Source organism: Lissotriton helveticus, chromosome 4_1 (genome assembly GCF_964261635.1).
Source record: "Lissotriton helveticus chromosome 4_1, aLisHel1.1, whole genome shotgun sequence".
NCBI lineage: Eukaryota > Metazoa > Chordata > Amphibia > Caudata > Salamandridae > Lissotriton > Lissotriton helveticus.
The window spans coordinates 1015876448-1015890305 of record NC_136063.1 but is presented as its reverse complement, the minus strand read 5'-3'; the positions used below and the strand labels follow the sequence as shown (position 1 = coordinate 1015890305).

General features: G+C 43.6%; 1 protein-coding gene across 2 annotated transcripts in view; it reads right to left on the bottom strand.

Annotated features, from left to right (window-relative positions):
- The window catches only part of ADAMTS16 (ADAM metallopeptidase with thrombospondin type 1 motif 16), a 1002496-nt gene that overhangs the window by 915437 nt on the left and 73201 nt on the right, over positions 1–13858 (bottom strand). The window contains exon 3 of one of the 2 annotated variants that reach the window (XM_078687616.1): positions 3253–3578. In XM_078687616.1, the coding sequence (XP_078543742.1) occupies positions 3253–3578 (326 nt within the window). Of the gene's footprint in view, positions 1–3252; positions 3579–13858 lie in introns of those variants that run through there. The other variant, XM_078687617.1, reaches the window with a different exon arrangement.

The window sequence follows — 13858 nt, the reverse complement described above, 5'->3', positions numbered from 1 at the left end:
TACTGTCCCACTGAGAGAAACATGCACTGCCTTCAACTAAAACCCATTGTGCCCCGCTGCAAACACCTGAATGTAACTCAATTCAAATTACACACTAGACAAGAGCAAGATGCTGCCTAAAAACTGTGATCCATTCAAATTTGGTGTGTTGGTGATTCATGTTCCTTGTTTTTTTCTCCTTTTTTATTGATTATTACTGAAAGGTTTGAGTACTGTTGTTTTGCATTGGTTATTATAGAGTATACCAAGAATCATTTCTGTTACCCGACAGAATCAACTTACTCCACATTATTTTATTAAGTGACAGCGTCCTAAAAAAAGCAAACACTCATAGGGAAAGCAAGATTAAGTTAAGCATGTGAAATGTAAGCAGGAACAATATGGTTACCAAAATGCTTTTACACTCCTTATTCAGAAATCAATGATGATGTTTCTGCCATAAAAGTTAAGGACATGACTACAGGGCCCAGTGGCGTAACGAAAGTCTTGGGGGCCCCCCTGCAAGATACACAGAGGGGCCCCTCTCCGGATTTAATCCGGCGCTCTCTGGTGTGAGTACAGTGCTGAGGGGGCCCCCTGCAGCCCCTGGGCCCCCCCCTGCAGCCTCTGGGCCCCCCCCCCGCACTGCGGGGGATGCGGGGGCCTGTGTTACACCCCTGACAGGGCCCAGAAGGGACACGTTTCAATTTAAAAAGACCACATCCGTGAAAACAGAGTCGCAGTACACATTAGGTTTTCCAAGCCACACATCAATCATACATTGCAGTACCTCCATGAATGGTGCACTTTCCCACCTTGGGAAAACAATGCTGTTTAAAGAAAGATGAGAAAACAAAAGTAGTGCTTCACTGGCAAACTCTGTAAAGTGACCTAATGTGTTCCAATATGAATAAAATCAATCTGGCCACTTTAAGATCACTCTGTTTTGCTTTATTTAGTTATTTTGTTTTATAATTTGACCCGTTTATTCCCGAGGATGCACTTTAGAATAGAAAAATGTAAATAAAAAAATTAATTTACAACAAAAGGGTTTTTCTTTTTGGGATCCATTTCAAAGGGAAAAAGTAAACGAAGGGAGGAAAGAGTGTGATAACTGTTTCTTGAAGTCGCGGTTTACAGTAAATGAGGAGAAGCTATACAGAAAGAGAAGGAATAAGAGGAAGAAAGAGAGAAAGGGGGGCTGGCAGCTGGAGTGCAGTAGTGGAGACTGTCCTTGTGTTCTCTGGGCAAGAAGGAAAAGACAGAGTCCTTTTTCTTCTCTGAATGCCCACCTGTCACCGAAAGGCCACAAAAGAAGAGCCTTATCCATAGTCCTTGATTATTTTTGATGTCCTGGGACGCATGTTTACAAATAAAAAAGTAGGGGAACGGAATTTATTGAGTTTAAGAAGTAGGGACACGCTCTGCACTGCAGATCCCGCCCACTTCGACCACTGTGTATTATATGCTTGCAACCATCTGTTCAATATAAAAGCCAAAAGGATTGGCATTGTAATGTGAGTTAATATAGTGCATTCTGAGCTTAGTTTGTTTCCTATAGAGCCATACACTGACAGATTTTCGATCAGAGATACAGGGACAGAACGGAACTAGCCGTTTAATCAGGTGGGGTTGGATTAGTACTCAGGTTTATGGATTTCACAGTTGCAAAGGTCTTAAAACAAACCAATCATGATACAAACATTTACAGGTGCTTACACGTGCTTCCTCTACTTTTTCTTTACCATAGTAAGTTCTACCACCGTTGAACTGCGGTATAAATGATGAGGTTTTTATTACCCAATTGAGAAATACACATTTTATCTATCCTAGATGCGTATAAACTGTGTGTTGGCCACAATGAGATTCAAACTCATGACATTTCTGTTTCTGTTGAAGTATAGCAGAAAAGGTTAAAGTGCCCACTGCAGCAACCGGTTTCTATGAAGCAAGTTCTGGGTAGAGTGATTATTACTCCTGCTACAGATACTCATGTGCTATTAGATTAGCATAGGTCTAAGTTGTCATAAAAAGTCAAGGAATGTGAACATGTGTGCTGCTGAGCCTTGTGAAAGCTGCATGTCACACTCTATAATCCAAGTATCATATTTTAGCAGGTTCATGTGCTTGTTGCAGCGATTCATGTGTAATTTGCAGATCAGAAGCTATACATTAACATTTTTGGAGAGCTAAATCAAACTTTCATTCTTGATTTCAACATGACCACTAGATATTTTAAAAGCAAATACCATCCACCAAAAGTGACAAAAATAACTAATGGGCTCCCTAATAATTTTGCAATACACAGTTCAGGACGAGAGGGGCCCCTCCAGGTCCAGGAGATCTCGGGTCCAATCAGGAACCCACAGTACACTTCAGGGGTAGAAAATAATATTTCAAAGCTGGTAACTAGTGATTTATTGGCTGCAGTCAAAGATCTGAGAATAGTACGCGCTATATTCCCACTGCTCCTGCATCTCATTATTGGTTGGTCTTGCGCTAGCCAAGACCTTTTGCCTGTTAAAAATAACATGTATACTATACATACTTCCTGAGACTTTCAGTTGACCCACTTTATCTATTGGTCTTCTGCAGTGTCATTCACATTTTGCTTCCGTCCACCACAGCATACAGAATGAAGCACATGGACAGCCTACTTAAGACAGTGGCGTCCTTTCCTGGGAATGAAAGCCTTCCACTCTTGCACAATGTGCCATGCTCAACACATACACAATATGAAATAATACATGTGCATTATCTATGTCCTATAAGTAACTACAAGATTTCACAAATGCACAAGCCATGGATAGATGGAAAGTCATATTTTTCCACAAAATGTAAGCAGCCGATAGTCAAAATTAGCGTTTGTTAAAAAAATAAAAAAATAAATATATATATATACATCCCACTGAAATGGGAATGTTCCAGTCCTTCACTCAATACCTTCTCCTCCAACAATACCTTCAAAGGTGCTCTGAAAGGCCACCTCATCCAGTAACACGGCTGACTTGCCAGCCCCGGACTACCAACCAAATACACTTGTGCTTCTGATGTAGGATGTTCTATGAACTACAAACATGGCTGATCTGTTTAGACCACACTTGATAAAATGAAGGATGTCAGCTTGACAACAACTGCTTTGGGGTAATGTTGATGAGATACACTCGTGTATGTTCCTAGGCGAATGTGAGGAGCATCAATTAAAAAAATTGTGATAAACACATTCACATAATGTTATGTTCAAACACTTTTGTTGTCTTGATCTTTACTTACCAAGCCTTGGCATGTTGAAAGTGCTACTGATGAGTTCTCTTGCGCCCGCAAGGAACCTTGGTAAAAGCAAAACTCCTCACTTGGGAACATCTGAATGTTTTTTGTTTGATTCTTCCCAAGTGTCTGTATTAAAAATCCAGGTGCCAACAGACTATCAGAAAGTTTTAACTCCAAGTTAAAATCCTGGCCAAATCCATGGATCCGAAAGTGAACCTGGTAGCTTTCTAAGCTCTGGGCAGATCTTTTCATTCTTTGATGGTGAGTAACTTCATGTGAGATGTGGTCCCCACTGCTGTCCACCTCTTGAACAGCCACGATTTCATATTCTGTGAAAGAAGGACAAGAGCAAGGTAAAAAAGACAGTACCCTCTAAAGATAGATGGATAACATTGATTTCTACCGGTCGCAGTCGACAGTTCACATAATACTTACTAGGACATTAGAGAATTAGGTCTAGGATTTCACCCAGAGATGGGTGGCAATGGGAAACCCCCAAAAGTCATCAGGGTTCCCAACCACCCACATCTAGGTTTTTCCACCTTATGGAGAGGTGAAGAAACTGCTTTGTTTTCGTTATGTGAAGCCTCGCCTGCTTCGATATTTGAAACACCTAGCTGATAGACCAGCTACCATGGGACTAGCAGCTTCATGCCATCATAAAGCCCACTCTATTTGGGGGTTGCTATTTTTCCATGCTCTCAGCTATCATGCACACCATGGCGTTAATGAGACGATTGCTTAAACATCCACAGCCTTGAATTGAGGCAGTGCCACATTCTATGTTGCAACAGCAAAGCCCTGCGCTAGAGATGAATATTGCATTGCTCACAAGCACAAATCAGACAGCCAGCAATTACACATTTCAGAGCCCCCAGCACCAATAATAAGGGATATTAGTAAGTAAATGACAACTATGTATACCGAGCTTCACCCCTTAAGGTGCCCATGCCTGGACACAGCCAGAATGGTGGCACACAAACCGGGACTTAGATAGACTTAAGTCGTGATTACAAGTCAGGAGGAGCATTATTTCTGGGTGGGATACCACCCCACCCGATCACAGCTGGTGTTCCCATACCCTAGGGAACAGATTTTACTAGCCGGTATCTCCAGCCAGTAACCTCACATGAGTCTTTGGCTGAAACAACAGTCAACACTTGCTCAATTCTTTCTTATTTTTCTAGGAAGGGGGTAACATTCAATGCCCCCTACCTGAACTGATTTACTCATTACCTCCCTTGGCTTACCCACCCCCCTGCCTTCACACTACTGTACACAGAAGCTCCTACACACATTTAGTACTTGCTTAGAGCAGGTGGTAAATGTGCGAGGCATACCACTGGGGAAAAGGGTTTAACACCTTAGGAGCTCGTAAACATACCTCCCCAGTGCTGCGCTGTCCATTATCCAGTGCTGAACTGGACGTCCAACGGTCGCACGCAGCACTGGGGAGGTAGTGCCCGTGACGACCGTTGGCCGACGGAAGCACTTAAAGGGTTAACACACGCAGTGCAGAATACTGCACAGTAATTCCATATTCACACAGTCATTCCCCATTCCAATAGGTTTAAGCCATCATTGCATGGAACTGCTTGGGTGTGGATGTATGTCATTACAACGCATGCTTTCACAACGCATGCCTTTACCATGCAAGTTTTACAACGCAAGTCGTTACAACGACTTGCATTGGGGGGTGCTGGATAGTGAATAGTTTAATTTACTATTCCAACTCCAGTCCCCATGGATGGTAGGGAAGATGTTGGATAGTAAATTCAACTATTCCCTATCCTAGAGCGCCCCCCAGCGCAAGTCGTTGTAATGACTTGCGTTGTAATAGTTGCGTGGTAATGGTATGTCGTTGTAATAGTTGCGTTGTAATGGTTGTCCACCTTGGGTGTTATCTCACAGCACTGGTAATTATGAGCACATAACTCAAGGCATCCAGGTTGCTCTTACAAGTAACCCAACAGCTGTGGTACATGCTACACACAGCATAAGCACTGCATACTCAGAACTAGAAATTATGATTATGACCTAAAGGAGGCACAGCGTTTGCTCTGTATGTGGTTAACGACGAAACCGTCACACTATCACATTAAGGGCCCACAATATTATTGGTCCACACAGGAATGCCTAAAAACCCCAGACCATGAACCAAGTGTACAATCTAATATACATAAACCAGTCAGTGCTACAGAAATGGTTGAGATAAAGCCTGTCAGATCACGTCTCATTGATCAATGTTTATGGGCTGTGGGAGTGCATCTCAGAGTTTGCATTCGTAGAAAGCAGAGCCGCCCACTCATATAATATCCACCACAACTATTTAACGTGTGTACCAGGCCTTGATGGGATTGCTTGGCTAGCAAAGATGAGCGTTAACATTGTAATGATGATACACAGTTATATTTCAAGCTCACTGCCCCCTCAGAGAACCATACAGTAGACTATATTGAAGTTAGTGCATGGATGAAGATCCACAATTAGCCTGAATGCAGCAGAAACCACAGTTGAACTAACAATCCCAAAAGGATGCACTGATGCAGGTATTGTGTAGTCCACCACTTTGGGCTACACCAAGACGCACCTTCACTTTAGGTAACCAATACTGAAATGTTCACTGGCAGCACATTTAATGCCTCCTGAATTATGTAAATATTGTATTTTTGCCTTGAGCATAAATGCTAAAGCGAAACATGTTTCAGCTGTGGTTTCATCATTGTCACTTAACAAACAAACACATAAGAGATCTTTAATAGACCTGAATTCTTGATCATTCCTTTTTTGACTACAAGAAATTGCACAGTGCCATGTTCGCTTCTACCCTGAATAACATTCATTAACTGGACAAGGGTCTTACCCAGTCAGCTCTCTTCGACGCGTATACCTTCAAGATTCTTTCAAGAACTATCCCAGTCCTATTATCAGTTCAGAGCTGTTCACATCACATTACACAGGCAAGCAAAACTGCCCTTCCAGGAGATGCACGGAAGCTTTCCTCACTATTACTAGTAATTACTTTATTTGATTTGGTTTAAATCATAAAAAGAGCGGCTTAACCGCTAAAACACATTAACACATGTGGCATAAAATTCATGAGTAAAATACAAGTTAATTGATTAACTTCTCATTTAAAATTTATATTAAAAAAACCTTTTTTTTTTATTAATAAAACAAAGAGAAACAGTGCAATTGGTGCCTTTAGTCTTATAGGAGTCATTCTGGCTATGGGATATCTAATTCTTATGCTGGCTTCGCGGTAATTGTCTAAACTTTTTCACATTACTTGCTTAGCCATTTCTAGTTCTATATCTCTCTTTTCTAGTACGTTTGCAGCTAGTCTTAAAAATGTTAATGCTTTTCATGCCAGTTGCACAGTTGACCCTCCTAAACATTTTATTACTGCAGATCTACAAGTCCTTATCTGCTCTTTTTTCATTAACAGCCGCAACAGTTCTTTCCGTTTGAATGATAATGCCGGGCAAATACAAAGTAAGTGGATCACTATTTCGTCTCCTTGCCCGCAGAGGCGGCAGTCCATTGAGAGCCAGGTGCGTTTCCATTTTGGAGTTAAATCTTTAGTTGGGTACACTCCCAGTCTCAGTAAGATCAGTTGCTGTTTCATTTTATTTGCAAAGTGTTCCAAAAGGTATGATTGGGGCTTTAACATTTTATATGTTGGCAGCACGATCAATGCATTGGTTTTCATATGCAATGCAGCTTTGTCCTGTTCTTGAGACATTTGATTAACTATTTTATTGACTAAATGTTTAAACTCTGGATAGGATGGAATTGTGTGCCAAGCTTCCTCTAACTTTAAGGCCTCAATCGATTTCTTTAAGAATGAATAAACTGAATTACTAGATTTGGATTGCTTTTCGACTTCCAGCCAACAATAATGTGCCAGTGAGTCATCCCCTGCTGCCCGCATTCTCCAGTAATATTTAACCAGTGCTCCTGGTCTTGACATGGTCTGGTTTTTTAACCCAAATTCAAGTCTGATGCGGGCTTGAGAAATATGGCGCGGAATGTTAAACAATTTTTTGAAGAGACCGGTTTGGGCAATGTTCAAAGATGTTGCGTCCTTTGTGTTTAAGAGTTCAGAGCCATATGTAATTGAAGGTAAAAATGTTGATGCCACGACCTTTAATAAGTGGGTGGTTGAACAGTCACTGAGTTTTTTTGCAAGGTTTTGAATGCAAATAATAGCTGTTTAGCTTTTGTTTTCCACTGTTCTTGGTGTTGCTTGTAATTGAGGTGGCGATCCAAAATGAATCCCAGATACTTGTATGTCCCCTCGCGGTCCAGGCAGTTACTGTTGATCGTCCAGGTGAATTTTGGTATTTTTTTATGTGGGCTTAAAAAACACATGACCTTTGTTTTTTTGCAGTTTATATGTAGTTGATTTAGGTCTGTGTATTCTACTAGTTTATTTATCAGACGTTGGAGGCCACGAGGCGTTTGGGAGAGCAGCACAATGTCATCTGCATATTGCAAACTTGCTGTTCTCACATTCCCCAATTTTGGAGGATCACCTAATGTCGAACGTAGGTTATAATCTAAATCGGCTGTATATATATTAAATAAACAGGGGGCTAGAACGCACCCCCGTTTTAAGCCATTGGTGGTGGTAATTTAGTTAGTTAGAGTTCGACCGGCTCCCATTTTTATTTGGACCCATGTTTTTGAATAGAGATTAATTATAGCATTCAATAGGTTTGTGGGTGCACCCCAGGATCCATTTTTGCCCACAAGGCTTATCTAGGGACCTTGTCGAAGGCTGCCTTGAGATCCCCGAAACACGCGTACAGAACTTTTGAATTGGCAATAGATTGATTAGCCAAGAGTGTAACAGCGGATATGTTTGTTAAAGTGCCCATTCCGGCTTGGAAGCCTGTCTGTGTATTGGGGATCAGTTTGATGTTATCTACCCAATCCTCTAGGTCTTTCAGCAAGTTTGCAGCATAGATTTTTGCCTCAACGTCTATGAGGGCTATTAACCTCTAATTTAAGGGATTTGCGCGAGCCCCTGATTTGAATATTGGATGCAATATGCTTCCTCGCCAAGAGTCTGGAATGGTGTGGCATTCCGAAATATTAGCAAACAGTGTGGCAAGATGGTTCGACCAAAATGCCAAGTCTTTTTTGAATAGAGCATTGGGCAAACAGTTTGGTCCCGGCGCCTCATCAGATCTCTGTTTTTTAATGACTTTCAATACTTGTTTTTATGTAATCTGACTGTTGGCGGTTGATTGATCAGACCCTGATGTGTCTTGCTGAACTTTGCCTTCCATTTGTTTGTGTTGTGAATTGCTGTGGTGTTTCAGGTTCAATTTGCATGTCGTGTGATCTAGGGCCTGTAAGGTTGGTTTCAGTATCTCTGCCTTCCTCTGCTCTCTTATTGGCATATCACTGGAGGTGCTATGGTTGAATCGTGTCGCCTTCCATGTTTCATTTTCAGAGGTAACTCTGGGGGCTTTATCGGGATTATATGTAGCTTCTATGTGAGCTCGCCATACGTGCTTGGTTATGTCGGAGTTGTAATGCCGATTTTTTCCGTTTGATAAAACATTAATTTGGGCCCAAAACTGCTTGGAATTTCCTCACTAAGAACACTTCGAACCGCCGTAATCCGGACCACAGTCATTTTCAAATTCAGTTATTTATCGTAGATTCTCACTTCACAAAAGAATGCTATTAAAATATTTATTCACCTACCTTGACATGCTTTTAAGGCTTTTTAAGAGAGCCTTTTAGTTATTCAGGCAGGTCTTCTTGCCCTAAAACATATTTCAGGGAAGTTTTAAGTGTTAAAGGTGTATGTATGTGTGGGGTTGAGGTGCTGATGCACGATGGTACCCGAGGTTAAAGGCCAACTGTATAGTGCATTTGGAGTTTCGGATATCACGGTGCGTTCCTCACACATCCTGTCGGCCCTGAAGTCCATTTTGTAAGCAGAAATATTGGCACGGGTTCTTTTTTAGCACTTACGACATACCTTAATCACATGACATGTACTGTAGTGAAACGGCGCTTAATGGCCTTTGCTATCCCTAACTAACACTAAAGGCTGCCGGCGCTTATATATGATTAATGGTCCTGTTCCACACGGTTCTCACCATCATCCCTCTGAGGTTCACGCTGTGGTGATTAATAAATAGAATGACAAATCAACCATAACATACTGTACATCTAACGCCATTACTTACAAGCACACAATTTGTTGACTTGTATTCATTCATGTTTACTGGGAATAATAGGTTAATTGATCAATTAAATTCAAGTTATCATCATTGGGAATGGTCCTTAGCTGATCCTACCACAACATGAGATGAAGTCCTTAGTGTGCGCCTAATTTTTCCCTCTGTGTTCTGCTTCATGCTGCATTGTTCCCAGTGCCCCTAACAGACGACCTTGGCCAGGTAGGCCAGACTGATCAGTGTTCTCTGGGGTTTCCGGTCTTTGTGTCACAGCTATTTAGGAAAGCGAGCTTGCAAATACGTCTCGAGTGCAGTTTGCAAATGTGCCATCATTAGGGGTCTGAAAAATGTGCGTAATTTGCTTTCACTGCGCATAATTACGTGAAATGCAAATCCACCATTTTGCTCTGAATTTTAGTGCAAAATGCATCTTTGCATCATCATCCATTATTTCGATTATAGAATATAATCAAGAAAGTTCAAACTAAACAATTGAAAATCCCATATGACATCCTTCAGTAATTACAGTTAAAAAAGTATGGCAAGATAAAATACATAAAACATGATTTGAAAGAGAAGAAAAATTAAAAGCACTTTAAAACATAATTCAAAATTATTGCAAATAGTTCAGTGCAGACTTATCAGTATGTAAACTGCAATGATTAAGGATATTAACGTCAGCTGGGAAGCAGCGATTGATCCCTCACAAGTAGCCTGAACTGTTGGGGCTGAGGAGTCTCTGAGTTGATCAGCCCCATCCATTTCCCCGTGCGCTGGCACCAGTCAATCCAATTCCACCATGCCTGATAGGACACTAAGACTAAGGGGCATATTTACAAACCCCTATCACCATCCACCACGTCACTTTTAGTGACGTTGTGATGGTGATAGGAGCTTTGCCTTATTTACAAGGCAGTGTTAACCCAACGTGGCTGAACGTTGTCTTGTAAATAAGGCCCCCTTTCACGCTACACTTAGCATGAAAGGGGCGGGCAATGGGTGTTGCGGTGGGCTTTCCACTGAAACACCCATTGATTTTGACACTGCCCCCTATTTACAAGAGCAGCGTAAATAGGAGGCAGGGCCAAAATTAAGACCAGGGAAAACCTGTTCTTAACCCCTTTGCTGCGCGCCTCAGCCAACGGCCGTCACGAGCACTACCTCGGTGTTGTTGCACACGTCCGTTGGACGACGCAGCCCTGCCCACTCGTTCAAATCGCCGCACTGCAGTGGAATTCGCGCCACGGTTAATCGATTAAACAGGCGAAATGCTTTATTTCTCTTAATTTTTGCTGTTTTCATGTGGGCTTTCCACTGAAACACCCATTGATTTTGACGCTGCCCCCTATTTACAAGAGTAGCGTAAATAGGAGGCAGGGCCAAAATTAAGACCAGGGAAAACCTGTTCTTAACCCCTTTGCTGCGCGCCTCAGCCAACGGCCGTCACGAGCACTACCTCTGTAGTGTTGCACACGTCCGTTGGACGACGCAGCCCTGCCCACTCGTTCAAACCGCCGCACTGCAGTGGAATTCGCGCCACGGTTAATCGATTAAACAGGCGAAATGCTTTATTTCTCTTAATTTTTGCTGTTTTCATGTGGGCTTTCCACTGAAACACCCATTGATTTTGACGCTGCCCCCTATTTACAAGAGTAGCGTAAATAGGAGGCAGGGCCAAAATTAAGACCAAGGAAAACCTGTTCTTAACCCCTTTGCTGCGCGCCTCAGCCAACGGCCGTCACGAGCACTACCTCGGTAGTGTTGCACACGTTCGTTGGACGACGCAGCCCTGCCCACTCGTTCAAACCGCCGCACTGCAGTGGAATTCGCGCCGCGGTTAAATCGGTTAAACAGGCGAAATGCTTTATTTCTCTTCATTTTTGCTGTTTTCATGTGTGCTGCCTTGGGCAGCACATGTAGAAACAGCAAACCGTCAATGATTGTTTATGTGCAGAAAGGTCACCCTTCTTGTACATAAGCAATCATTAAAAAAAAAAAATGCAGTTTAGCAACTTTTATGTGTGCTGCATTAAGCAGCAGACATAGAAGTTACAAAACGGCATTTAAAGATTATTTAAGGGGAACCTTCCTGCACATGAACAATCTTCCCCTTAAAACAGGCACCCTTGCACGTAGCTGCAAGGGTGCCTGCATTGGCACTAGGTAGCTTAATTTAGCACCAGCACAGAGGGAAATGCAGGCTGCACCATATTCTAGTGAATATGATACAGACCTGTGTTTCTAAAGTGACAAATTGTGTCTTTAGCCTTTTTGGCTTAACAACTATCTTCACCACTTTAATGTAAGTATGCCCCTAAATCTAATAAATGTGTACAAAAGAGGAGCAGGAACTCTACTCTCAGGGGTACTTGGCCCTGTGGGGCATGTTCCTCCTTGCAGATTGAGAGCTGGCCATTGGTCTGTGGGGCAGGCCTCCACAAACAAATCGTGGTTCTACATGGTGGCTGTAAAAGTAGCCCAATGGTAGTGCCGTTATACCATTATTCTTGACGAGGTCCATTGCGGGACAGGCATGAAATTGTTGTAGTTCTATCTAGGACCCTAAATTCGATAGTCCTGATTTATGCCCTTATGTGGTTATAATGAATAATGTCCTTATAAAGGCATAAGAATCATATCCATATTTAGTCATAGCCCATGCTGTCCAAATTAAGCAAGGCTACTTCCCCATGCTCCTAGCAAGTACAACGAGTTCTGTAAACAAACCAAACCTCCAGCAACCTGGGAATTCCCCATTGCTTTTGTTTTGATTTCGTCCTAGAACTCCTGTGAGCACTCTAAGAACGTCCAGTTCTTGGTGACATCTTCATTGACGTCTTATGTCCTACCTTACATCAAACCCGACATGTTGGACCCGGTCCTTTGGGCAGGTTCACCCCGAGACTTTTTGCTGTTTCCCAGCCTGTTTTTGGAACCTGGGTTGGTGATTTTAGGCCTCTGCGCACTTTTTCACTGTGGTACAGTGTAAAGTGCGTGTGCTCTCTGTGTATGTGTGGTGAGTGACCCGCCCTCCCATAGGAATGAATGGGGAATGTGTATGCCCATGGTAGATTCCGGATGCGTGGGGAGTGCAGGGTCGAGTTTGATATGTGTGAACTCGTGAGAATGAATGCTGCATAATGGTGTATGCGGCATGGCTGTGTCTAGTCCAGAAGCGCCACTTTTAGAAGTTGGCATATTTGTGTAGTGAGTCTGCTGGCACGTGATTGGGCCTGCTTGTGGATTTACTGTCTGGTTTGAGTGGGACAGGGGCTGCAGGGCCCCCGGGGGGGGGGGTCGGAGCCAGCCCCAGGATGAAAGTCCACATCTGCTATCAGGGAAGCGGGAGGAGATGGTGCCGGGCTGTGTCTGCCGGCCCACCATGCTGGCTCTCCCTCCTGATGGCCCACTGTCACCTCTGACCTGAGGCTGACAGAAGAGAGAAACCAGAAACACCCAGAGCTCAGGGCCCGCTAGCACAAAGACTTCAAAAGACTTCAAAGCCTTTTCTGTGTATAAGAAGGGGCTGTGTCCCCTTCCAAAAGGTTCTTGTTCTTGCTCTTGAGGCTGACTTGAATCTACCAGGGGTGGGCGCTGCCCAGCCCCTGGATGCCTGGATTCCTGGACTCCTGGGGGACCCCTCTGCCCTGCCTGGGCTGATGGGGGGACTTGGCTTTGCCCCCCCTGGGAAGCTCTGGGACCGTTGCAGCATGGAGAGGCTGCATTTTTCTGTGAAGAGCGCTGGAGTGGTATTTCTGCAAACACAACAATGATGGACAGAATGTGGATCAATGTCACACATTCACCCCAGTCCAAAGATCTGGGCCCAAATCCATCGTTTTTCCACTCCACACCCTCCTGGGTAAGACAATGGCGATATGCAAATCAGCGCTGACCCTGTGCCCCATGGGAACAGTCCAGTCCGAACTACAAAAGCCATGTCCTTCCCAGAACGGAAACAAGCATCCGAGGACCGGCCCGGTTTCGAGGTAACACCTCTCTTCAGCCTGGCTAGCTTGATTCCAGTGGTGTGGAGTGCCTGGGACTCACGTCTGAGCATCCCCAGTACACTTAGAGCGGTAACTGCAAACACAACAATGATGGACAGAATGTGGATCAATGTCACACATTCACCCCAGTCCAAAGATCTGGGCCCAAATCCATCGTTTTTCCACTCCACACCACCCTGGGTTAGACGATGGCGATATGCAAATCAGCGCTGACCCTGTGCCCCATGGGAACAGTCCAGTCCGAACTACAAAAGCCATGTCCTTCCCAGAATGGAAACAAGCATCCGAGGACCGGCCCGGTTTCGAGGTAACACCTCTCTTCAGCCCGGCTAGCTTGATTCCAGTGGTGTGGAGTACCTGGGACTCACGTCTGAGCATCCCCAGTACACTTAGAGT